This window comes from Mustela putorius, unplaced genomic scaffold (assembly GCF_011764305.1).
Source record: "Mustela putorius furo isolate JIRA1106 unplaced genomic scaffold, ASM1176430v1.1 tig00000813_pilon_pilon_pilon, whole genome shotgun sequence".
Lineage (NCBI taxonomy): Eukaryota > Metazoa > Chordata > Mammalia > Carnivora > Mustelidae > Mustela > Mustela putorius.
The window spans coordinates 10,123,113-10,148,038 of record NW_025421485.1 but is presented as its reverse complement, the minus strand read 5'-3'; the positions used below and the strand labels follow the sequence as shown (position 1 = coordinate 10,148,038).

Genomic DNA, 24,926 nt, shown 5'->3' with positions numbered 1-24,926 from the left:
CGTAGCACTGGCAGGGTTCAGCCCCTACAGAGGAATTGGCGGGATGTGCTCCCGGGGCTGCGTCAGAGGGAAGGGCGGCAGTTAGATGGGGGTGGGGGGGGGTCTGCCACGTGGTGGAAGGAAGCTGGGCTGGGTTTTGGACGGGGCTGGGGTCTCTGCTCCTCCCCTGGTCAGTGGTGCCACATTCACTGAACCTCATGTCTCCGAGCCGTGCTTCCTCTCCAGCAGGGAGAACATGGCGTGTGTGTCACAGGTCCCCATTAGAGCTGCATGAAAAACCCGTGTTTGTGGGAGTGACCATCAACGGCCAAAACCCTCAAACATGTTAGGATTTTCCTCCAGGACTGTATAAAAGCTTTAGGGCAGAACGTGTCCGTAGACACGACACCCTCGGGCCAGAATGCCACCCACCGTGATAGAAATGGAAACCGTCGGATTTCCCAAGGTCTCCAGGAAGGATACTGAGCAAACCTCAGTGAGGGCCCCTTCTGCTCAGAGGCTGGGAGATGCTGTTGATGTGAGCCCGTGACGTGGGGGACCACCGTGCCTTCCACGGGGTCTTGCCCTCCCAAATGCCACGGCTAAGGCCTGCATTTTTAGGAAGATGTATTTTGGCTGACTTTTATGAAGTTCTAGCTGACTTATCTTTTGTCTTTCAGAAAGTATGCAGACATCGAGAAATGCTCACGAGGGAAGAGAAAAGTGAGTCCTTTTTGGGGCGCCTGGGTGGCTCCGTTAGTTGAGTGTCTGACTCTTGATTTTGGCTGAAGGCATGATCTCAGGGTCGTGGGATCGAGCCCCGTGCCGGGCTCTGCACTGAGTGTGGAGTCTGCTTGGGATCCCTTCTCCCTCTCCCTCTGCCCCAACTGCTCACGCTCTCTCTTTCTAAGGAAAGTAAGTCCCTTTCACACAGTAAAGGGGAGAACTGGGCTTGGGGACACTTGGCAAACCTGCCCCCAGGGCAGCCCCCGCAGCGGGACTGGAGCTTCTGGGTGCAGTGCTGGCGTCAGGCTTCCCGCTGTGCGTGCGGCGACGAGACGGGGGAGCTCAGGGTGCGGCGCTGGGAGGCACCCGGAGGCGTCCGTGATATGACCCAGTGAGCGTGAGGTGGAATCCGTGTGGCGTAGGGACAGACTGGAGGGAGAGGGGCCAGGCCTGCTGTGCACCCTGGGCCTGGGGCGGGGCGGGGGCACGTCAGGCACAGAGGCGAGACGCGCTCACGTGTGTGTGCGTGCCTACACGCAGTGTGACACACACAGCCGGGACGAGAGGAGCGGCTGCGCGCGTCAGGACAGAAGCCTGGAAGGACAGGCAGATGCCAGAGGCTGGTGGCCTTACGGGTCCTTATCACCCGCCGCTCTGATGACCACGGGCCCCCGCCGTCTTGTAAGATGCTACCTCAGTGGCCGCACGGACCTTATCGTTCACTCAGCAGAGCTGTGGCGTGTCTCCCGCGTGTCTGCCGTCCCCAGCTCCCAGCCCGTTGGCTTGGTCCTCCCTCCCGGGACCGACCTGCTGGGAGGGCCCCCATGTGCTGAGCTGTTCCTTCCCCGCACCTCACGGCCAGACCTTCCCGTGGCTTTTCTCCTGGCGCCGTTCCAATGTCATAACCGCCGTCTTAGCCGCTGTCTTGGAAGTACTTTGGCTTCCTCACCCGTCTGAACCACCCGGAATCTGCCGGCAAGAGTCCAGCCTTGGCTGAGCCCAGCCCTTGCCCGTCCGCGCTGGTCCTGGAGGAGCTCAGTGTCGCCGAGGTAAGGACGCAGCCGACCTGACTCCTCACCCCGAGCTCACGACTGCAGGCCTCACCCTACTGCCTTTGCTGGAAAAGCCCGACTGCGAAAAGATGCCTTTTTGAGTATGTTTGGCTCAGTTTTGTGAGGGACTTTTGCATGTTTGTTTATAGATGAGATTCGCCTCCAATGCTGCTTTTTCATGGGGTCCTTGCCTGGCTTTGGTGTTAAGGATTTTCTGAATTGACTCTTGTTATTTTGGAAGCTTCCTGACGTAAATGATCGTCTTATTTATTTTCTTTTCTTAATTAATTAATTAATTTTAAAATTTCTTTTCAGTGTTCCAGAATTCTCTGTTTATGCAGCACACCCAGGGCTCCATGCAGTCGGTGCCCTCCACAGTACCCACCACCAGGCTCCCCCAACCCCCTACTCCTGCCCCTCCAAAACCCAGTTAGTTTCTCAGAGTCCACAGTCTCTCATGGTTCACCTCCCCTTCCAATTTCCCCCAACTCCCTTCTCCTCTCCATCTCCCCATGTCCTCCATGCTATTTGTTATGCTCCACACATAAGTGAAACCATATGATAATTGACTCTCTCTGCTTGACTGATTTCACTCAGCATCATCTCTTCCAGTCCCGTCCATGTTGCTACAAAAGTTGGGTGTCCGTCCTTTCTTCATCTTATTTATTCTCAATTTTCTTTCTCTACAGGTTGCCTTTGGTATTAAGTGTTTGTTGATTGAATGAGTGGACGAGAATCGTCGAGAATGCAGAATGGATAGACATGACTCTGCCCTAAGAATGCGTTTCCTCGCGTGCAGATGTATTTCATGACAGAGCGCTTGTGTGAGGTCATGATCTCAGGGTCGTGGGATCTCGTGTGTAGCGTGGTTTGCAGGAGGGGGTCGTGGACATGGGGACATTGGCAAGCAGAGCGCAGGTCCACGTGGTCCAGAGAAGGGGCCGACGTTCCAGGCGGAGAGGGAGCCTTCGTGGATGTGCACAGGTGTCCAGCCTCCGTTTCCTCAGCTGCCTCCACGGGTGTCTCCACGTGCGGTGTGGACATTGACTGTGAATGTTGAAACAGCCCAAGTGGCACAACCTTGGAGTCCCCTACTCGAGTGACCTGGGGAACCTCTGGGCACAGAGAACGGAGCCACGGGTTTGGGGTCGTCACGGCTTTCGCTATGTCCTCGTTTCATTATGCTACTGCGGCTCTGGGTCCCGAGAGGGGGGTATTTTACTAAATATTACTAAATATCTTACTAAATATTTGTTCTATTTGGTCTAAAATGCGGCAAGTGTTTGTTCTGATACCCTCTATATGCTTTCTCCTCTCTTTTGGAACGATAACAGGTTTTAAGGACGCTGTGTAACGGGAAGGATCTTAAACGTGAGGGTCACAGACATTCACACACTGCAATGCAAATAAAATGTGTTATTTCAGAAAAAACTAGATCTTATCGTTGAAAATGTTCTGTGATGTATGACAAGGCATGGCATGTAACGGCAGAGCAAACACGTTTTATTCCAGAAAAAAAAAAAGAGGGAATTTCTAAAAGACCAGAACAGGCATTGATTATGACAAAGGTTGATGTAAAATCTGTGCTTTTCTTGTACAAACGCCTCTCAAGGTGTCTCACCTCATTCGTTGTTCTGCGTGTGGAGGTCTGTGTAATATGTTGGGCTGAGAACTCCGTACGTACAAACTTTTGCCCCGTGTGAGGAACAGGTGCATTTCTAAGGAAGGAAACTAGCCCACGTGCCAGGCTTCTCTGGCTGCACGAGGCTGGGTTTTCTTTTATTTTGTTATTTTCCTTTTTGAGGCTGGGTTTAGAATCACTCTCAGCAGCCACGTGACGGCAAGCACCGTGGCTTCCTTACGGGCCTCGTCTCTTGCTCAACTTCTCTGATTTGTCTTCCGTGGGAAGTGGGGTGCCTCCTGCGTACGGGGCATGGCCGCAGGCGTCGTGTGTGGCTTCGCGGGCGTCGCCTGTCTCTTCGGCCGAGGCGAGCGCGGTTGGCCCCGCACGCGCTGGGCATCGTTGCTGCAGACGTCCTCACGGTGACGTGGGTGTGACTCAGAGTCGAAGTGGAAACTTACCGTATTCCCAGAAAGGTACAAAGATAGCGCGGCCGCTAGAGATTCGTGGATATTTTTGCAAAGGAAGAGCTCACTCTTCTTTGGCACCTGAGGAGGGAAGTTGGCTGCGTGCAGCTGAAGATTCAGGCTCGGGAATCTGTGACAGTGTAACGACCGGCGCCCAGGCCTAGGGGGTCAGCGCAGCCACACGTTATTACGTCTCCCAGTCCTGCGTGTTGGCTGGGTGGGTCTTGGGCTGGTGGCGCCTGCCTTCCTTTCGGGTGGCCTTCAGCTGTAGGGGCCGCTGGGCTGCTGTTGGCTTTTGGAGCGCATCTGCCGGCGGTGCTGCGCAGTCCCCGTGCAGTGGGAGGCACGCGCCCACGGTGTGTGCAAACCTCCCCTGTGTCCAGAGAGGGGTCTGGTGGCCAGGAAGCACTCCGCCACGTTCTTCCGCCTCATCTCGTGACTGAGGCACCTGCAGAAGCCTTGCTTCCCGTGCTCCCGGCAAGAAAGCACCAGCCTAAAAACGTGCAGAGCCACTTGGGAGAACATTCCAGAACAGTAGTGGTGCACTCTGTCCACAAGGCACGGCGAAGCCCCGATGTGCTCAGCTGTGAGGAGAGATGGCTCAGGGCAGCCCGACGCGGGGTGTGGGATCTCGAGCCGAGCCGAGCGGTTTGTTTCTGTGGTTTGTCCTCCTGCTTTACGTCTGGATGTGCTATGTGATAAAAACCGACGTCTAAAAGCTCCGAAAGGGCTGTTTCAGTGGAAAACAGAACTTGCAGGTAACAGAGTGTGTGGCGAGCTCAGCTGGTAGTTTGTTACTTAGCGGCACGAAAAATAACCACGTGTCTTCTGATTCATGGCATTTGATTCCATGAAATGAGGAGAAACACAATGGCCAGGTGCTCGTCTGTCTGGGTGACCGGACGCGGGAGAGGCCGCCGGGCTCCGGGTGTCCATTAACCTGCCCGTGACTGTTGAGTCCTAGGAAAATACCTGAATGAACCTGTCCTGATTTTGTTAGATCAGATTCCGTATTATAGCAACTCATTTGCCACAATTTTGTATCTCTTACTCTCCAAGAAGTGAGGCTAATTTAATAACTGTTTAAAACTTCATTCCCATATTAAAATGACGATTCTAATGTGCAAGCCTCCATGACATGTTGGTAAATAATTAACAGGCATTGTGTTTCTATCAGAGCCACAGCCAGGATGTTCATGTTACCGACTGCTCTTCTGGGCATGGAGTGCAAACGGTGGTGGTGACCTGAAATGAACAAGAGATAAAACAGTTAAAGTCCTGTGTGCGTGTGTGTACGCATGTGCACACATGTATGAAACAGAGAGTCGCATACCGTGGGCCACCCATACTCTAATGACCAGGTCTAAACTGCAAAGCATAGTGGGGAGTAAGTGCATCGGCGCTAACATTTGCGGGCTCTTAACGTCAAGACTGTTGCAGTATCACATAACATCCAAGGCTGCATTTGTGTCTCCTTCCAGTGGCTTGAAGAGGCAATAGGTTCAAATGTTGGCAAATGTTCCACTTTAATAATGCGTGGTATAGGTCCTGGTTCTCTGATGTCAGACCCTCACCCACTGGGAAGCAGGATGTTCACTCGGGAAGCTGGAGCGAGGCCTTCAGCGTGCAGCACCAGCTTCCCCTGGGAGTGGCTTGACTCAGAACTAACTGCCTGGTTCCTGTCCCTCCACCAGACACGCTCTCCACTTCACCCACGTCACCTCGGGAGGCTGCCTTTCCTGTGCCTGAGCACGACGGTCTGTTACAGCCGCATTAAGTTTAGCTGCATCGAATGAAACAGGCTCCCGAGAAAGGTGATAGTCCCTACAGCACTCCGGAGAAGTGAACACGGCGTGCCTGGGGGATGTGCCCTGAGAACGTTTTTAATGGGGGGAAAGATGAATGAAAGGGAAGGGAGCACCTGCCCCTTTGTAAGACGTCGTGTTGGTTTGAGACTCGGGACTCAGGGCAGGGAGGAGTGGGGACAGGGTGACCTGCAGGAGTTTCTTTGTGTGGGGAAGCCACACATTCTCTGTTCTCCACCCAATCCGCTGTTTCTGCGAACTGCTGTGGATCTGCGTTGCCCTGACCATGAGAGACACACAGGCTGGGTGTGTAAAGCTGAAGGCGGCCCCTTGCTGACTTTGGGGAGCACAGACCAGCCGGGAGCCGGAGGGCAGGGCAGCAGATGCGTGGCCGTGGGCTGCGTGGGCCGTGGGGGTGGGAGTGTGGGCGATGGCTCGTCTGCTTGGGACACGGTGACGCTGGAGCAGGACCAGCCCTGGAGGAGGTGGCGGCTCTGGAGAAGCATCTGGGGTGTCCCTGGCAGGTCAGGACAGCAGGGGCATAGAGGCTGCCTCAGGGGCACGGGCGGGCAGCTGGGCGGGCGCTGTGGACCCTGCAGTCCGGCCCCCAGCTTTTTAAAAATTCCATTTATTCATCTGAGGAGAGAGAGCACAAGCAGGGGGAGCTGCAGAGGCAGAGGGAGAAGCAGGCCCCCTGTAGAGCAGGGAGCCCGACGTGGGGCTCAATCCCGGGACCCCGGGGTCACGACCTGAGTGAAAACCGAGGGATAGAGATGCTCAGGTGCCCCAGCCCTTCCCCTGTCTCTGTCCTAGTCTTCTTGTTCTTTTCCTACTTTCCCCACATCTTCTTACTCAGTTCCAGAGATCAGCCGAGATTTCCTGAGCAACTGCTGGGATGACTTCCTCGTCACGAGTCCGTGTTGTGAGGTCCCTGCTTGCTTGGAGCCGGGAAGGCAGAGAACAGGGCCCGTGTTCTGTGATGACATGCAGGTGTTCCAGGAACGTGGCCCCAGGACCCTGGGCTCGGCGTGCGCTGGGATCTGAAAACAGGGAGCAAGGGTGTTGCCGGTGGGGAGGGCCTGGACGATGGGCGAAGCCTGAGAGGGAGGAGGCTGGGCCAGGGCTGGGAAGACAGGCGGGCTTAGACGCGAGGGTCCCAGCGCCGAGCCGAGGCACCGAACACCTCCCTGAAGTTGTGACGGCTCCGCGAGCATCTTGAGAGTCACAGGAGAAGAAGATTCGCGCCGGCGCCGCTCCCTCACTCCCCGGGCAAGTACGTACCGTGCGCTTTCTGCGGCCTCCCGGCTCCAGGCTCTGGGAAGTCATTAGACAAACATCTCTGGCCCCAAGGGGCTTCCAGCCTTCTAGTGCTGAGCCGCGAGCCACGGCCCTCCTGACCAGTCACGCACACTTGAGGTTGCTTCAGTGCTGGGCCACGGGACGAAGCGGAGGGAGGCAACGGGGTGCGCGGGTGAGCGCGGCTCAGACTTGGTGAGCAGCTGACCTAGCACGGCTCCAGGTTTCGGTGGTTGTCGTAGAAGTACGGAGCTTCTAGAAACGAGTGCGTTCCCGTCAGGTGCGGTGGTCACGTACGAGATTAAACAGAGATCAGATTATTGAACTGACGCCCGCTCTTATCTGCCATCACGCTGGCCCCGAGTCTTTTGCGTCTGGGGCCACCTTCCAGGTCGGTGGGGACCCACTCAGCTCTGTCGTGTCACCGTGCCTGGGGCCGGGGGGCTGGGGGGGCGGGGGACCGGGGGGCCGGGGGGCCGGGGGACCGGGGGGCCGGGGATTGGTCTTGCTTTCCCTGTGCGCTTTGCTCTGCCCCATGGTCGCACTGTGTCCTCGTGAGGAGCGTGGGACCCTTCCTGTGTCACTGTCCTTCGGGTATTACTTCCGAGGTAGCAGTGGACACAGGGTGTCTTGTCAGGAAATGGCTGTGAGGATCGGGGTCAGCGACGCTTGGAGTCAAGCAGGCTTTCTGAATGCTATCCCCCAGCTGCCCCAACACAAGCGGCACATACTGTGTTCTCGTTCTACGACCCGTGCTGCCAAGATCTTGTTTCCTTACTTGTGGACATGATTGCAGCTTTTAGGAAAGCCCCTTAAAGTAGGTGGAAAGATTTCGCTTGGTTCTTGTATTTGGTCGTGGGACTACCTTATGCTTTAATTTCTGCAAGGACAGTGCAGCCGGTCGTTGGTGCCATACATATATTGACGGTACCGGGAGGCGCCGCAGAGAGCTCGGGAGAAATCCCGATTTATATAGTCCTGCCAGCGTCAGTAAAGACAGAGAACAGGGAAGCTGGAAAGGTGGTGTGCGGGGCGGAGCGGGGATGTGCTCCGAATGCGCTCCTTGTCCACTGTGACCCCTTGTGCTCGGTCATTACTGTCTGTAGATTTCTTTCAGACCATCCGAGTTTCCCTGTGTCTCAATCCAAAACCAACCTGTCTCTGAAAACATGCTGAATAGCCTTTTATCAGAGATGCTCCCCTTGCTCTGGGGTTCCAGGGCAACAGCTTTGTCAGTGTGGAAAACAGCGATTTTATGAGGCTTCTAGGACCTCCTCAGACTCACCTGCCCCCTTCCAAAGCCTCCCCTCATTTTGTCGGGACTTGTGGGGGGATGGGGGCCCCTCCAGGGGGACGACTGGTCCCCCTTTCCTGGGAAGGGCTGTCCTCGCCGTGGGAGGGAGGTGTTTGGCCACTTTGCTGAAGAGAAGTGTAAGGGACGGGGCGTCCAGACCTGGGTGCCAGGAGGGAACGCACTCCCAGGTGCCCCAGCGAGGCTCGCCTGGTCGTTCTCAAACCAACGGGTAAGACTCAGGGGGCACTGCTGTTCCTCACACTTTTAATTTTTAATTTGTGCCTTAGGAAGACGCCAAAGGAAAAGAACCTCATAAGTACGACGACATTCCCTGTCAGGGAGATGATTCTGTTTTTTATGCCAAAGAGGGAAAGAAGAAAATGCTCGTGGAGCATTTAACGCACGGCGGCACAGGTAACGTGAGTTGGTCCGGCTGTGGGCGGGAAAACCGCTGCCATCTTAAGAATGTGCTTCTCCCGGGGCCGCTGCTCTGCAGACACAGGGCTTGTAACCCACTGAGGCACTGGACGTGTGACTGTCTGGGTCACGAGTGAGACATTCAGCTCCAGGGGCCGTCTAGTGAGAGGAGAGAAACAGCATCCGGGCGCTGAAGGCAATGGGCTTCCCCACCCAGGAAGCCCTCCGGATCAATGCAGGAATTCTGTCGTCTCCGGGAGCATCTGGGCGGGCGCGCTTTCCCCTAAGGACGGGCGACGCAGTAAACAACCTGCAAACTTCTCAGCCTTTGGAGGGAAACGTGAGGCTCAAATCCACCAGAATTGTGCGGGTTTACTTTTTAAGTGTGAGGGAATTTGAAAGAGTGAACTTTGGAGCTGACTTTAAAATGAAATAATTAGAAAAAAATACTTTTTCTGCTCTTGCTTCTATTCTGCGGAGCCCTGGCTGGGAGCCAGCTGCCCCACGTCCCATCGGTGTGTGTCCCAGGGGCGTCGCCGGGGGCTGGTGGCACAGAGGCTAGGACCAGGGGAAGGAGGGCAGCGAGCCGGCTTCCTCCTCTTTGTGCACCGGTGTTCTCTTAGCTTCCGGGATCCCTCGGCCAGTTCCCAGGGGACATCCTGACCTCCCTGCGCGTCTCTCCTGCGCCCGGTCCCCGTTGGGCCTCCCCACCCCGGATGACGGCGCTGTCCGGCTGTGCACCAGGCCCCGGTGTGGACGCTGGGCACTCACAGCGCTCCTGCCTGGTGGCACGGCGGACGCAGTGTGTGGTTAGAGCCTGACCGTGGCCAGCATGGGCCGAAGACCAGGGCCTACTGACCCTGTAGTCCGCGCAATAGACTTTAATCAGTGCATGCAAAGTTTCCTTCTGGACAAAGCCTGTACTGCATGGCCGGGCCTTCTCTCCGGGAAGCAGCGTGGTGTGCTGGGGCCCAGGTTCCAGGTACGGCCCTCCCGAGCGTGGTCCTGAGCGGGCTCCCGAGCGTGGGGCCCTCCGCACGCTGCTTCTCTACAAACGGCCACGGTAGGATTTTCAGAGACTTGTGTGCGTGTTAAGTATCAAGCAGGCAGAGGAGGGCCTGGCACCCTGTGGGGGCCCGACGGACGCTGCCCTCGGACATCTTCTTACCTTCATCCCTTCCGCCGAGGACTGTGTGACGGTCCTTCCGGGGCTGAGGGCTGGGAGGGGCGGGGAAGGACAAGAAGTCGAGTGAGCTGCGGTCACTGAGGCCGTCACGACCGTGGTGACATCCTCTGGGGGCTGAGGGAAGCGGCCGGCCCCTTGCTGTCGCTGAAGTCCTGTCAGGGTGAGGACAAGGTTTTCGAGCACCTGCGGATTCTGAGAGCCTGTGGCACGTGCGGCTGTGGGGCCGGTGAGCTGCTTCTCTGTAGGCTCAGCCGACTGCTTCCCAACGTGCGGTTTTAATACCTCGTCGGGTCAAACGCATTGAGTTCATTACTTCAAAGGAAGTTCTTGAAGTAACCAAGGTGCATGTCCTCCGACTAGGACTTTGGTGTCGGGCAGGGGGTCGCTTTGTGGTGATTTTGGAGTCGGCTGGACACGTGTCTGCCAAGTGTTCGGCGAGTCTCATCTCTGGGACCGAGCCCCGTGGGGGCAGGACGCAGGGACGGCCGTCCGTGCAGACACGGGGCAGAGGCAAGGCCATGGGGTCCTGTGGTGGGATGCAGGGCTCCGGGGCCAGCGGCCCGCGCACCACGTCGGAAACTCAGTGGTACGGAGCCGCGACCTCGGTTTGGGCCGGAGAATGTGCAGGGGACGTCGGCCTGAACACCTGTTTGTGCTGTTTTCCTCCAGAAGGTGACGTGTACAAAGCCCAGACTCCCCACACGGAAACCCAAGGAGCACCGGAAGTCAGAGAGGACGATGGCGTGCAGGTGGAGGCGCCCGCGGACCAGGTGGGTCACGGGGGTCGCACGACCCTGCCGACGGCCGTCCGAGCTGCATCAGCCCCCCTGCCCGCCACCCCCCCCCCCCATGCTCGCCGGGCCTCTAGCATGTTCTGTGCCCCCCCGGTCAGTTACTGCTCATCTTCCGGGTCCCGCATCACACCTTTTCCTGCCTGCCCCTCCCCCCGGTGGGTTCTTCTGCTTTGGGGACTGTTCTGAGCACTTGTCATGGTCTGTGGCTGCGTCCTTAGGTGTTTTTTTTTTTTTTTTTTAAAGATTTTATTTATTTGACAGAGAAAGAGAGATCATGAGTAGGCAGAGAGGCAGACAGAGAGAGAGGGGAAGTAGGCTCCCTGATGGGCAGAGCCCGATGCGGGGCTCGATCCCGGGACCCTGAGATCAGAACCTGAGCCGAAGTCAGACACTTAACCCACTGAACCACCCAGGTGCCCCTAGAGAGTTTATTTTTTAAGTCATCTCTCCATCTAACATGGGGCTCAAACTTACAGCCTTGAGCTCAAGAATCATGTGCTGTCCCAAGTGAGCCAGCCGGGGGCCCGTTCTCATTCTTCTCGGCAGACCTCCAGTCCTCCACTTGGCACTGAATGCTGGAGGTCTACCCGGGTCAGGTCAGGCCAGTGATTGCTCTACATCTTGAACTCCCCATCACTAGGGCGGCAGTCTCTCTGCAGGTCTCTTTCCCGGGGTCCAGATGTACACACAGACACACACAGGTAGACACACACGCATCTATCCACGCTGCGTCCAGACACACACACATCCAGAGAGACACACCCCAGGAGCTGACACCCCTGCTAGATGTGCTGAGACACTAATTCAGCACAGCGGGAATGCGCGGCTGTCCTTCCACACCGTCCGCACACGCTGCGCGCTCCTGTCTCAGTGGCTGCGTGACACGCGTCCATCCAGTCAGACAAAAAACAAACTCCGAGATGTTCCTGGGACTCACTGCTTCAGCCCTTCTGCACCCAGACCACCAAGTGGTACCTCCTGCGTGTGTCTGGAAGCACCCGTGCTCTCTGTCTCAGTGCCATCCCTCCTGCCGTGACTACCACCGTCCCCGGCTAGATGACCGTGACCGCTGGCCGGCCGACGACCCCCCGCACCGTGCCCCTCAGTCTCCGCGCGTCCTCCCGCAGGACGACCGCAGGAAGATATTTCACGTTGTAGGCACAGCAGAGGAAACGTTCCGTGGTCTCCTGTGTTGGTAAGGCCGTGGCAGCCCATTTAGCTCCCCGAATCCCTCTTACAAAGCATATCACAGTTGAGGTTTTATACTTAATTGTGCGACTTAATTAACGTTCATCTCCCTGTGTGGCTGAGCTTCTCAGGGGCCGCGCTGGTTTGCATTCTCCGTCACCATCCTGGGTCAGGACTGCGGGGCCCCTCATTCTGTGTATGTTGCTGAATACATGGCATCGCCGTTGGCATCGGCGACCCTTTGAGAGGATGTGCTTGTCATGTTTGTTTCTTGCTGTGGTTGGGGCGGTCCCTACATCACGGTGACTTTTCTGTGTGGACCGCAGGACGGCAGTGCTTATGCAGGCTCTGAGTTTTCGGAACGTTTGGACAGCCGAGGTCCAGGCTAGGGGGACCACCTAGACCACATGTCTACACAGCCCCAGACTCGGTCTTGCACCTTCCAGGGTCAGCTGGCAGGAGCTGCGGGGTCCTTAGGTCTCTTCATGGGCACCTGCTGTGGCCGTTTGCTGGGAGAATCCTCCTCCACCCTTGAACTCAGGTGCAGCTTCGTAGCCTTCAGTGATGACACGTGGGCGGCTGTCATGGGCCGCACGTCCGAGCAGAGGCATTGACAGCCACAGTGTCCCTCTGCCTCTGAAGTCATGGGAACGCAAGGAGTTGATGTCTGTTGGTCTGGCGTCCTGGGTGACGGATGAACAAGGGACCCCCTCGCCAGCCCGCAGTGGACACGGGGCGCGCCTACCCTGATTGGCACAGAAATAGAGTGACGTCGCTCTGAGGGACCCTTTCTTTCTTAGCCACAGGACCACGTGGCTTTCCCCTCGTGGAGAGTACCCAGGGCAGCAGTTAAACACAGCTCACTGATTTTTGCTGACAAGTCACAAAACCTGGGACATGATGCCCACGGACGCGAGGTGGCCCGCCGTGTGAGGAGCAGGACTGCCCGGGCTGTGGCGGGCCAGGCTTGAATGTCGGGGAGGTGGGCGCTGACTGGGGTCCCAGTGGCACACGGAGGTCCATAGGCATCTGCTACCCACTGACAAGAGGCATCTGGACGGATGATCCACTCCTTTCCCCCAGGAAAGGGGCTGCTGGTGTTTCCCCTTAACCATGTCCCCGACAATTTCATTCAATAGGTTAGCGTTTCGTAAGTGGAGTGAAGGTAAAACTGCCGGTCGGGGGGGTCGGAAAACCAGCCACACCCTCAGCTCCGCCCACAGAAGCGGCGCACAGAGCTCTGCCCCCCACCTCCTTTGCTCCTTTCTCGGGGCTTGGCGTCGCTCGACTGCCACTACGGCCGCCGTGTGTTTTCTCTCCAGACACCCGCGGAGATAGTCAAGGAAGATGAAGAGACACTTCATAGCGGCCCTGATTTTGAAAGCCACAAGGTGAGCCACTTCCACTCTTACTTTGTATTTGGTGCTGTGGGAGGAAGGCGCGTCCTTATCCTTTTAGCACGTGGGGTGGAGCTCCCGTGGGAGGGAGAGGGAAGCAGAGAGCCCACCGCGGTCCAGGGCGCGGCGCAGCGTGGCGGTGGAAACCTCGCGTGTTTCCCAGGCAGGTGGTCCCTTCGATCCGGTCTCTCGGGTGCCAGAGATCATGTGAGTAATTTTAATGGCTCCTCCGCTGGTCCTAATGACCTCTTACTGTGCGTCCAGTCACGGACTGAGAAACTGTTTTCCCAGCAACTTTCAAGGTGTATTTTTAGAGGGAGCGTGGCGAGCGGAAGAGCAGCAGGTGTGTCGGTGTGTAGGCGTCCGCGGACGCCACGGACCGTCTGCTTTGGGGGCGCTGGTGTTGTGTAGTAGCTGGTGTGGTCAGGGAAGCGGGGACGCGGGGCGCGCGCTCCACGGATGGCAGCACGAGCCCGCCCCGCGGACCCGGGCTGCGTGGTTCTGCGTCTGCTCCGTCCTCCGCCACACGCTGAGCTGTGCCTTCCAAGCAGGAAGCACGCTGCTGGGGTGCATAACCTCTGACATGAGGTGACGAGTCTATCTGATGTATGTGCTCTGGGAAAACATATCTTTAAATTTTTTATTTGCAGAATATTTGGCAATTCAAGCTAACTAACATATCCACCTCAGATAGTTATAATTTCCTTTTTTGGGGGGGGGGACAGAAGTGCACGAGCAGGGGGACGGGCAGAGGGAGAGGGAGAGCCAGGCTCCCCGCTGACCAGGACCCTGAGATCATGACCTGAGCTGAAATCAGGAATTAGACGCTCACCAAACGGAGCCGTCCAGGCACCCCTCTTGTTTTAAACTGTTTGGACCCAGGCAGGAGGTTGTGTGGTTAAGTCTGGGGTATCAAGTGTGAGTCTCTTCTAATGCTGAAGCCTCCTGAACTATAAGGAAACTTGGGGTGCAGCAGCCTTGTGAGCCATTCCTTTTCCACTCGTAAATGTGCTCCGCATTTAGAAACAGAGTAAGTGGCCCAGAGGGTGGGTGGAAGGGCCTGGGGCTACACGGAGCTGTCGCCAGCTTCCTGCCCACCTGGGGAGGGCGCTTGGGGGGAAGTTTGTCTGGGTTTCTCACCACCGGTGGGGGTTATGATGTAAACCAGACGGTCGCAGGGAATGTGCTTTCAAGCGATTCTCTTCCCCTTCCTCCTGTTCTTTTGATGTGGAAGTGGTTTTCCGTGAAGGCACACGTGACGGGAGGTCTTGGAGACGAGGAGGAAAGAGGACACTTCGTTGCTGTGGTGTCGGAGTGAGCGTCTGTCCTGGAGCGCCGGGAGCGGTGACACGACAGCTCCTGCCTGCACGGGGGGAGGAGCGGAGACGGACACTCTGTGCTCAGGCGTGGAGTAACCTATGGCCGTATTTCGGCAGGAAGAGGGCACAGGCATCGTGAGGACAGTGACTTTGTGCGGCAGCCAGAGTCCCTGGTGTGGTCTGGCCACTGACGTTTGTCACGGTGCCTTATTGACTCGCTGTGTGAATCTGCTGGGGCCTCGGCGAGTTTCCGTGTGTATCAGTGACTTGGCATCCATCAGTAGATTTAATTCGTTAGAGTGAATCAAAGTGTCTTTCTTAATGCATTATGGGAATAATCGCAACCCCAAGCGATTGGCTTTTAACCGCCTGGTTTTGCCACCTCAGCTTCTGGGGAAAGCCGGTGACACGGAGCAGCGGAGGCCCCCTTCTCTCTTGTCTGGACATTGCTGACGTGTGGTGGGCAGGGGGGTCCGGGGAGAGCAGCCTGCCCGTTTGCCAAGCGCTGGCTCTGCTGGGCGCTGCGCTCGTCCCTGCTGCGGGGCCTGCCTCTCCTCACACGCACGCTTCCCCGGGCGTCAGCACCCAGCTTTGTGGCCCCCGAAGCAAGGAGATGGACGAGGACGTCACGTGCCTCCACCCGTAGTTAGGAAGTGGGGGAGCTTGGATTTGGATGCGGTTGTGAGTGAGCGAGGCTCTGTTTCCTCCAGTGTCGTGAAGCCCGTGCTCGTTGTGCCTCATTTCTCAGCAGAGCTGTTTCCCGGGCCGGGCTCCGTGGTCTGTTCGCAGTGACGGCAGGCGTCGCGGCAGGTGTCGCACTGCTCACAGCCAGAAGAGCCTCCCTGCTCCGACGTCCTCATGGCGCCATCTTTGCTTCCCGCGTGGCCCGAGCAGGACTCCCTGTGCCTTTTCCTTATGGGCATGAATCGCCTCATGGAGTTGAAGGGTTTTTGCCCTGAAATCTAGCCCATGTTTTTGAGAGATCGGAAAGCGACAAGCGTGTTATGTGCACTGTAACAGGTGGTAGTAATAGCAAAGAAACGACATCCAGTGAACGCTTCCTGGGCAAGAGGCCAGTTGTCTCTCCTGCGCCCGCTGTGGATTCCTTGGGTGGGGGTCGAGCGTGAGGCTTGGCGTCACGTGTCCTTCACCGTGTCCGGGACCGAGCCTTGACGCAGTAGGGGTCTCGTGACCATTTGCGATTTGCTCTGAGCTCCTGTGGCTAGGGTGCTTAAACTGAAGTCTGTCATCCTGGGGTAAAATGAAAGTGACCTTGCAAAGCTGTAAGACAGCGTATTATTGTGCACATTATTTTTAAAATACAGATTTCTGTTTGATCAAAGGAGTTTCTGTTATCTAATTTTTTTTGTAGTAGAATATGTGTATGTAAAAACACAGCACTGGCCATTTTGACCATTTTTAGGAGTACCGTTCAGTGGTGTGAAGGCCCCCTGCCGTGGCGTGCGGCCATCGGCGCGGTCTGTGTGCAAACACCGTATTGTCCTGAGCAGGATCTCGGGGCGCATCGAGCACGGGGTCCTCGTTGCCGCCTCCCCCAGCCCCTCTCTGCGGCCGTGAGGAAGGCCTGGGGCGGGAGGAGCTGTGTCGGCGTCAGGGTCAGACGCGGCTCTCTTCCGGCCCAGAGGGGGTGCACAAGGGTTTGTTTGGTCCTGATGCACGTCTCTGGCCCAGACGGGGTGACACCAGGAGAGGAAGCAGAACCGGAGCCAGGCTTTCATCGGACACTTCTTCATCCTCAGGACACCTTACATACGTCATTTCTGCGGATGATCTCTGACATGTCGGAAATACTGTCACCTTAAAGTGCGACACCAACATTAACGCATCTGAAGAGCTCAGACAAGTGAACTAGTCAAGACGAAGTGTGTACTTGCTAGCCAGGTGTTCACGGCACACTGTTGTCGTTGAGCTGGAGGCTTGAGAACCGCCCGAGGGGAATAGCCCACCAACACACGCATTAGTCACACGAAGCAGAAACAAGGGAGGCATCCTTGGTGGCTGATGCACAGTCGATGCTCTGGTGTCGCGGGTGCTGGGAAGCGGGACGCGGGACCTGCACGCGGGTCTGAAGGCGGGGGCGGGGCCCTCGGGTGAACACCCCGCAGCAGCCGAGAATATGGTGTGTCCTGTTCTGCAGCAGGTGCTTACTGAGAAGGGCGTGAGAACGACTCAGGAGAGGAGGGGTGGAGCCTGACGAACCGGGCGGGGAAAGGGGAGGAGCGAGGCGGGCCGGAGCCGGAGAGGAAGCCCTGCAGGGTCTGCACGACTACCAGGACAGTGAGGGGGAGCACGGGTGTGTTCGACACGGTCCTTCTTGCACAGAGTTGATTACTGTATTTTTTTAATAATAGGAGAAAGAAGATGAAAGTCCTTGTGAAGACAGCGACAGGAAGGTTTGTATCAACAAATTCTGTAATTCTTGTGTTTTGTGCTCTGAAGCCAGACCTAACAGGGGAATCAGTGGATTCCAAAACCCTGCCAGGCACCTTTCAGGGCTAAGACCTCTACTTCGCCGTCATGCACCGCAGCTCTGCTCCCACAGACAGGAAGCAAACTCAGAGGGAAGGAAACATGGCTAAGACATTTCGGATAGGCGGGCAGATCCACCCGAAGGGCAGGTAGGAAGAAAGCAGGAGGGCCAAGCCTCCCCGCGAGTCGTGTGTTAGGGAGCGCCCTCCAGAAGCCAGCCACCAGCAGGCACCTGCGGATGCTCACTTGGGCTTTCCAGGAAGCCCTAAAACCTGCATCTTTGGGCCCTGGCCCTTGGGCTGAGGATGGATGTGTCCATGCATGGGGCCACAGGAGGAACGCAGGCTCCCCAGAGCCGTGACACTCGTAGCCCCCCAGGAAGGTGTGGCTCTGTCTGGACGGCTGGCCCCACGTAGCAGACAGGGACACGTTCATCCCCACGGTCCTGTCTTCCTGGCAGTATCTCTGTCCCTTGCAGAATCAAAGTCTCACTATTGGGGCACCTGGGGAGGGGTGGTTCAGTCCGTTAAACTTCCGACTCTTGATCTCAGCTCAGGTCTTGATCTCAGGTTGTGAGTTCGAACCCCATGCTGGGCTCCATGCTGGGAGCAGAACCTACTTAAAAAAAAAAAAAAAGGTCTCACTGTTATTTGTTGGATGATTAAGTGACCGTGATGATTTTTTCAGAGTATGCAAGACTTGATTGACTTATTCCTTAGTGCATGTAGACTCCTCGTGACTCCGTGGAAAACTTGGGCCAGAAATGCTAGTATTTGGGAAGGTTGCCTAATCAAAGCCAGCTGGAAAATCAGCCGGATTTGACATGAGATCAACCTGCAGTAGATGCTCCGTCCACCACTTCCCCCACGGGAACCTCAGGACAACGCTGTAGAGAACCAGAGCTCAGTTTCTTCCTGTGAAGTTTGGTGGTTTATTTATAGCAAAATCAACTTCCAGGATAGAGATAACATGTACAAAATGTACTCAATGTTATGACTTTTATTTATGCTCTCCGAGACAACTGAATTGTAAAAGAATCCTCGCAGCACCTGAGGTGGGGCGCACACATGAGCTACAGTACCATCTGCGAATACACATGTCGCGTGCAGATGTGTGCTCAGCCGTGTGGAAGCAGACGCGCCTGTCTCTGGCAGATGTGCACGCAGTCAGGCAGAAACAGACGCACCTGTCTCTGGCAGGTGCACACAGCCATGTAGAAGCAGATGCACCTGCAACATGCTGATGGGCACGTGGCCACATGTAAGCACCGTGTTCCTGTCCTAGTTCTCCTGTAAACTTGTGAAGTGCCCCTCAGTAAGTTTACTTCTCTGCACTTCATTAACCCAGTCAACAATTTTTTACTGATTTATAGGTTTACATACCTCAAAAAAACTGATCGAGAAAATGGGTTTGCAAGTTCTTGAAAAGTGCAACATATCTGTATTTAAAACAGCATTTGCAGTATTTAAAAAAAGATTTTATTAATTTATTTGACAGAGAGACAGAGATCAAAAGTAGACAGAGGGACAGGCAGAGAGAGAGGGAAACAGGCTCCCTGCTGAGCAGAGAGCCCGACGCGGGGCTCGATCCCAGGACCCTGAGATCATGACCTGATCTGAAAACAGAGGCTTCACCCACTGAGCCACCCAGGTGCCCCTGTTTGCAGTATTTTAATGAAAGTGTTTTTCACTTGGAAATCAGACACTTGGCCGTTCCCACTTGTATCTCTCTCATTAAAATCAGTGTCATCAATTTTCTTATCTTGAATTCCATCCCCTGGAATGCTTCCAACCTGTCAAGTCTGTGTAAAGATTAGGAATAGCCACGAAGTGTCCTCTCCAGTGGGTGAGGAGTAAGTTATTGGGGTATTTATTCTCCCCTCTTACTGAGATTCCTACCAGAGGTTAAAGCCTTTAGAAGGAGGCATTCTGTTTTATTTACATGTTCACTTTTCTTTCTTTTAAAAAAAATTTTTTTTTTGAGACAGAGAGAGAGAGATTTAGAGAGAGAGAAGGGGGGAGAAAAGAGGAAGAGCAAATTCTCAAGCAGACTTTACAACTAGTGTGAAGCCCCACCCAGGGCTGATCCCACAGCTCTGAGATCATGACCTGAGCTGAAATCAAGAGCCAGACATTGAACTGACCGAGCCACTGAGTGCTCCTATATTTTCATTTTTCTTAACACCAGGGGCACACAGTGCCTTACTCACTCACTGCTGGCATTAATTATTTTGAAAAATTGAATTTTCTTCTATGATATCCCATGTTTAAAAATCAAGGCTACTTTATCAAATTATAAAAATAATGTTTGTTATAGATTTATTAATACAATAAAAATGGTAAAAACACCGAATTCTTCTACTTAGAATCTATTTCCACTTTTGTGTGTATTTTTAAGGGCTATTTTCCATTAACTTTTTTATATCATGTCTTAAAGGGATCATGACTTTGCTGATAATAAAAAATATTTTAATTAATACTATGAATCAATATTTAGGGTATTTTCAGTATTTTAGGGTTTTTCTTTGTATACTTCAAATGTTGAATTTACTTATTAAAAATAGATTTGAACATTTTTGATAAGAGATGTCACTCACATTAAGAAAAACCTCAAACAACCAAAGACAACATATGAATTGTGCTTATGTGGGCTTCCTCTAGAGCGATGTTCCAGGTTGCCTTTTGAGTATTGTCTGTTTTGAAACTTGGATCTCATGCCAGAATCAAAAAAGACAATTTCATTTCTCTTTTACTGGAATAAATGTTCCATTTGATTTCTCGTTTGGTATCTTTGCTATTGGGGTGAAAACTTGAGAGGCTTAAGAAAACAGAAGGAATAATTTACCCGGTGATACATTTAAAAATGCAAAACAAAACAAACCATGAAACCAGATGTTGAATTATTCCATCCTGCATTAGACTGATAGTAAGTCTCTGAAAGTCACCAAAGAACATTGGGAATGCTGTAGGGGTGCAATTTGGAGGCTTTGTTTAGGTCTTGCATTTTAGGGTATCACTCGGACATACGGGTCCCCTATATTTAGAGGCATTGAGACAGGTTGCTATAGTGACAAGTTCCAGGTGCGGAATGTGTAAGAGGATGAAATGATGACTGTAACATTTTTTTCCTCAAGAGCTTCAAATATCAAGCATAAAGTGATTAATAGTAAGTGTGTAATAACAAGTAAGATTTTGAGCATATGTACTCATCAATTTATAAAATGGTCTCTCATCTTTTTGAGGGGAATTCTGTGTGTTTCATGACCATGTGATGTGTGATGAGATCGAGCCAGGGTCCCTCCGAATGGGTGGTCATGGCCACTGTAACCAACATCTCAGAACTGTTGAGCTTTCTGTGTTCAGTGCCATCAGTGTGACAGAAAAATAGCAGATTGTCTGCCTTTGAAGCATTTATATTGTAGCCCATTGGAAAACAAGAAAACAAGCGATGTTAATAGTGTGGGCAGTGAGAAGAAGTGGAACCCAGGTGTGGGGAAGCGGTTGCAGATGGTCAGAGGATTCCTGTCTGTACAGGTGTGAGCTCTTCTGTGGGGGGCTGGTGCTGTGTCCCCCTGCAGCAGAGGGCTGGCCCCAGCTTTTTCTGAATGAATGCTGTATTAGGTGGCACTGATTCTCATACTTAACCTTTGAGCTTATGTTTCTGGCCTGATTTCCAGTCTCTCCCCAATGCCAAACTTCATCTGGTTCAGCGGTCACCTCTTCCAAGACATGTCTGAATCACCCATCTGGTCATAGTGTTCTCTACTTTTAGCGACTGTGCTGGCTATTGTAGTACGTTATTTCCTCAACTGTCCCCAGTTATTTTGTGTGTGCTTTCAGGTTTTCAATAACTCCCCATTCCATGCCTTCTGTTCGTTTTTCTCTAATGAAGAGTCAGCCCCTTGGGTAGGAGTGTACATTCTGCTCAGAGCCTCCCTTCCTTACCCACCAAGGAACACTGCTTGTTCAAAAAATTCCTCACCGAACAGTCCTGGGAATTTTAGGATGAGAATTTGGCAGGAGAGAGAGGTTTGGCCTTCTTCTAGCTTCTAGTCTTCAGTGTTTATGTTGTTGAAAAGTAGGAAATTTCAAACAATATGAATTTGGGTGAAGTCATAAGAAAATTAAAAAAACAAAATAGAATGAAACAGTGGTAATTTTGGTCCCATAATTATAGAACAAGAGTTAGGTATCATTGATACATGTGAGCTTATTTTCTTAAAAAATAGAGTTGTGTTCTATTTAGTTTTCTGGTTTTCTTGTCATGTTGACTCCACCCCAAATGCTACTATGCTTAGACATACTTGAGAATCAAGTCTCACAAGACAGGAGGTTTGGAAAGAAATGGGCAACTTTCCCGTTCCCCCACTCTTTGTGGTCACTGAGGCTGGAAACAGTGGTCCTCATGCCCGACAAGATCAGATAAGAAAAGTGGGTACTTGATACATCACTAGCTATAAAATGAGTGACAAAACAGTGAGACCTTTTAAAAAATAATCAAAGTAATGGTTTATATCATCTGACATAAATCACAGTTAAATGATTTAATGAATTTAATACATGCTAAGCTCAGAGCATGAGGCATCTTCCTTTGCGTGTAGCTACCGCTGGACACACTGTGTAAGCATCTTGTTTCGGTAAATGGGGTGTGAACCTGGAACCGTGATTCGCTCTCGTATGCTCCATCAGTCCATCAGGAGAGGGTTTTCATTTAATTAACATTGTCAGAGATGCCAATAAAACCAGGGAGTTTTTGATCTAGCATTGTCTCTGACTCAGGGTTTTTTGTGACAAAATGAAAACGGCATTGATTCTTTCATTGATTTTTGAAATTCATTGCCTGCCCAGTATCTTAACCATTTTTTCCCTTTTTATTATCTTGATACCATTCTGTCACTACTGCAAAGTATTTTATTGCTTCTTTGAGAGATGAGGTTCATATCGATCAACACTGAAGTCGCAAAAGCTAAGTGTAAGTCATCAATAATGCTAAGTGGGGTATGGTGAATTAACTATTAAGTAATGAAATTTTTAGAGAATTACATGGCTCTAGAAAAATAAGGCTTGGCTTCCTCTATGCATAGGAGATGCATTTGGATTTAAACAAAAAAAGAAATTTGCACTTTAAAACAGTGGAGATGATTTATCTTCAACTATATTTCACTAATAAAACGTAGTGTATTGAATATGTGTTTTATAATAGGATGAACCATGAGGGGGGCTCCATTGAAACATTTCTGCTGAGTTCGTGCAATTTTAGAGATCCTGGGTAGGGACCTGGAGGGCGAGGTGGAAGGCTTCGTTCCGTCTGGAGAAGCAGCACGTGAGCGAGAATCGGTGTCATAGGAAGAGTAAGCCCGGGCTCTGTAGCTAACAGCGGCGTATCGTTCACTCGAGAGCAGATCTTACCTGTTCTGGCCATATGTATGTGCAAAGCAGGTGTCTGTGTGAGACGGGCGTGCTCATGACCTCGCCTGCAGTCCCTGTGGCACAGGGACACTCCTTAAACACCACGACATCTTGCCAACTGAATACATGGTTCTTACTTGTCCGCCGTACCTCAGGGCAGCTAGGAAGAGACCAGCAGGTGCAGGCCGGCTGTTTCTATTGCCTTCTGTCTGGGAAGCGTCCACACTTCGCTCCCGCTCCCTGCGGGGCCTGCCCGTCCCTGACCCTCTCCAAGCCGTGTGAGCAGCAGGCAGACTTCCTTCCAGCAGCTGCCTCCGAGGTGGGACTGCCCCCGGCTCCCTTTGCTCCCGGCCGGTCCCGGTGTGTCTCGGGTGTGTCTGCTACCCTTGTCTTCCCTTGTGGCTGTGCAGGGAGAAAGGGAGGATGGAGATGCTCAGGTCGGCGCGCAGCTTGTCCTGAGCCCGCGCTGGGCTGCTCGCGTGCTCGTCTGTTTGCTCATCCAGCAGCTGTCTACATTGCTCTGTTACAGAAAATCGATTACTAGCAGACGGACACAACTCTTCTTTGGACCCGTCCGCTAGGACATAGACAAGAACAGCACCAGGATTTGGCTGCGAGCAAACTCTTAATTAAAGGCATCAGCAGAGGAGCCTCCTGTAGGCTGGAGCAGAGCCGCATAGAACTTATAACGCATAAGCAGCAGAAGCAGGACCCAAGAGAGGGTCTTTCTGCATTCCGAGAGGTGGTCCCCTCTGTGCTGAGCTCCAGAATGGGGGCCACAAGGCCCATTTCTGTCTTCCGTGGGTGGTCCTTTTCCCACACTGCCGCTGGCCTCAGGCAGGCAGGGCTTTTGTTTTTGTTTTTTAGACTTATTTACTTATTTCAGAGAGAGAGAGAGAGAGAGTCGGGGGAGGTCAGAGGGAGGGGGAGAGAAGCAGACTCCCCACTGAGTGTGGAGCCTGGTGTGGGGCTCAGTCCCGCAACACATGACGTCAGCCGAAACTGAGTCAGACGCTCACCCGACAGCGCCACCCAGACATTAAAATATCACCCACAGGCACACGAACATCACAGGCACACGAACGTCGCAGCCACAAAAGGAAAGCGTTTTATTCACATTTACTTGGTTTTCCATGTGAGTTATACAGATGCTGCCTATAACTTTTAAAATGTATGAATTATTCTTAATTATGAAAATATACATGGTCAATTTAGAACATTTTGTGTGTTGCCAAGCAGTCTGGACTTTAGGTTCGAGTAGCACAGGGCCATAAATATAATTTTTGGACACAGAGCGTAGCATTTTAAATTCTCATTTCTGGGAAAGTTTAATGAGAGGCCTTTACTGGCTGTCTACACCACACTCCGGGAAGGTACTTTTAGGTGAATTTATTACTTAGTTACCCCAACTAATAGCCATATTTTGGAGGAAAAATATCTTCTCCCATGAGTAGATGAGAGAAAAGAAGATCAAAAACAGGAGGAGGAAGCGAGCCGGAAGGCTCGCGGGCCCTTTGAACGGACGAGGTGCTTCAGCCGCCTTCTCTCTCGATTCCTCGTTCTCTTCTGTGAACCTGGACACCTTTCCCTGAGAGAAAGCAGAGAAGTAGTCAGGACCTGTAGCCTGTAGCCGTCTGTGAAGCCACGTGGTATCGAGTCAAGTTAAAGCATGTTTTTCATTCATCTTCGGGACTGAAGGAGGACCCTCCCTCGGCGGAGCAAAAGAACTTCTATAAATAAAATTCGTATTTTTGCTTGGAGATAGAATGAGTCTAGGGAAAATAGTTCTTTATTTTTGAACTTGTGATCAGTCAAAAAACAAGTTTATACCTCACATTGAAATGTCTTAATGCAGTTCACAAATCGGTAAAGGTCACGAGCGCAGCGTGCATGTGAATTTCAGCAAACTGTACAGCTCTTTGGGGTGGAGTGAAAGGCTCCTCCACACCTCTCCGTTCCATCCTCAGAATCCGAAGCCTGAGCGACCTTCAACCTACTTCGTCACTGTTGTCCAAACGTGTGTCACAAGGCCTGCACACTTGCCACTGACTGACAGCCTCATCAGGATACCGGGTCTGTGGGATCGTAAAAGTGTGAGCCGGTGTGTCTGGGGGCTCAGTCGGTCCATCTCCTGGCTCTTGACTTCAGCTCAGGTCATGATCTCAGGGTTGTGGGACTGAGCCCCATGTGGGGCTCTGTGCTCAGCGGGGGTATGCTTGAGGTTCTCTCTCCCTCTGCCCTTCCCTGTGCTCGTGTGTGCACGTGTGCTCGCTCTCTCTCAAATAAATAAATCTTTAAAAAAAGTCTGTGCCAGAAGCACCCCTAGAAATGACTCTTCTCCGGCCTTTTCATGTTACTGAAACGTCGTCTCTTTCTCTCAATACTGTGATTTTGGAGATTTTCCTATTGCAACAGAACTGCCTGAACCCAGTTCCAGATACCCAGTAGCCTCTGTGTTCGGAGCCCGTGGAGCTGCACAAGTCTCTG

General features: G+C 53.1%; 1 protein-coding gene across 2 annotated transcripts in view; it reads left to right on the top strand.

Moving 5' to 3' along the window:
* DCDC2C (doublecortin domain containing 2C) overlaps positions 1-24,926 on the top strand; it is an 88,244-nt gene that overhangs the window by 41,551 nt on the left and 21,767 nt on the right. Inside the window, exons 6-10 of one of the 2 annotated variants that reach the window (XM_004745736.3) lie at positions 660-702; positions 8,528-8,654; positions 10,513-10,613; positions 13,148-13,216; positions 16,914-16,955. In XM_004745736.3, the coding sequence (XP_004745793.3) occupies positions 660-702; positions 8,528-8,654; positions 10,513-10,613; positions 13,148-13,216; positions 16,914-16,955 (382 nt within the window). The remainder of the gene's footprint in view (positions 1-659; positions 703-8,527; positions 8,655-10,512; positions 10,614-13,147; positions 13,217-16,913; positions 16,956-24,926) is intronic. The other variant, XM_004745737.3, reaches the window with a different exon arrangement.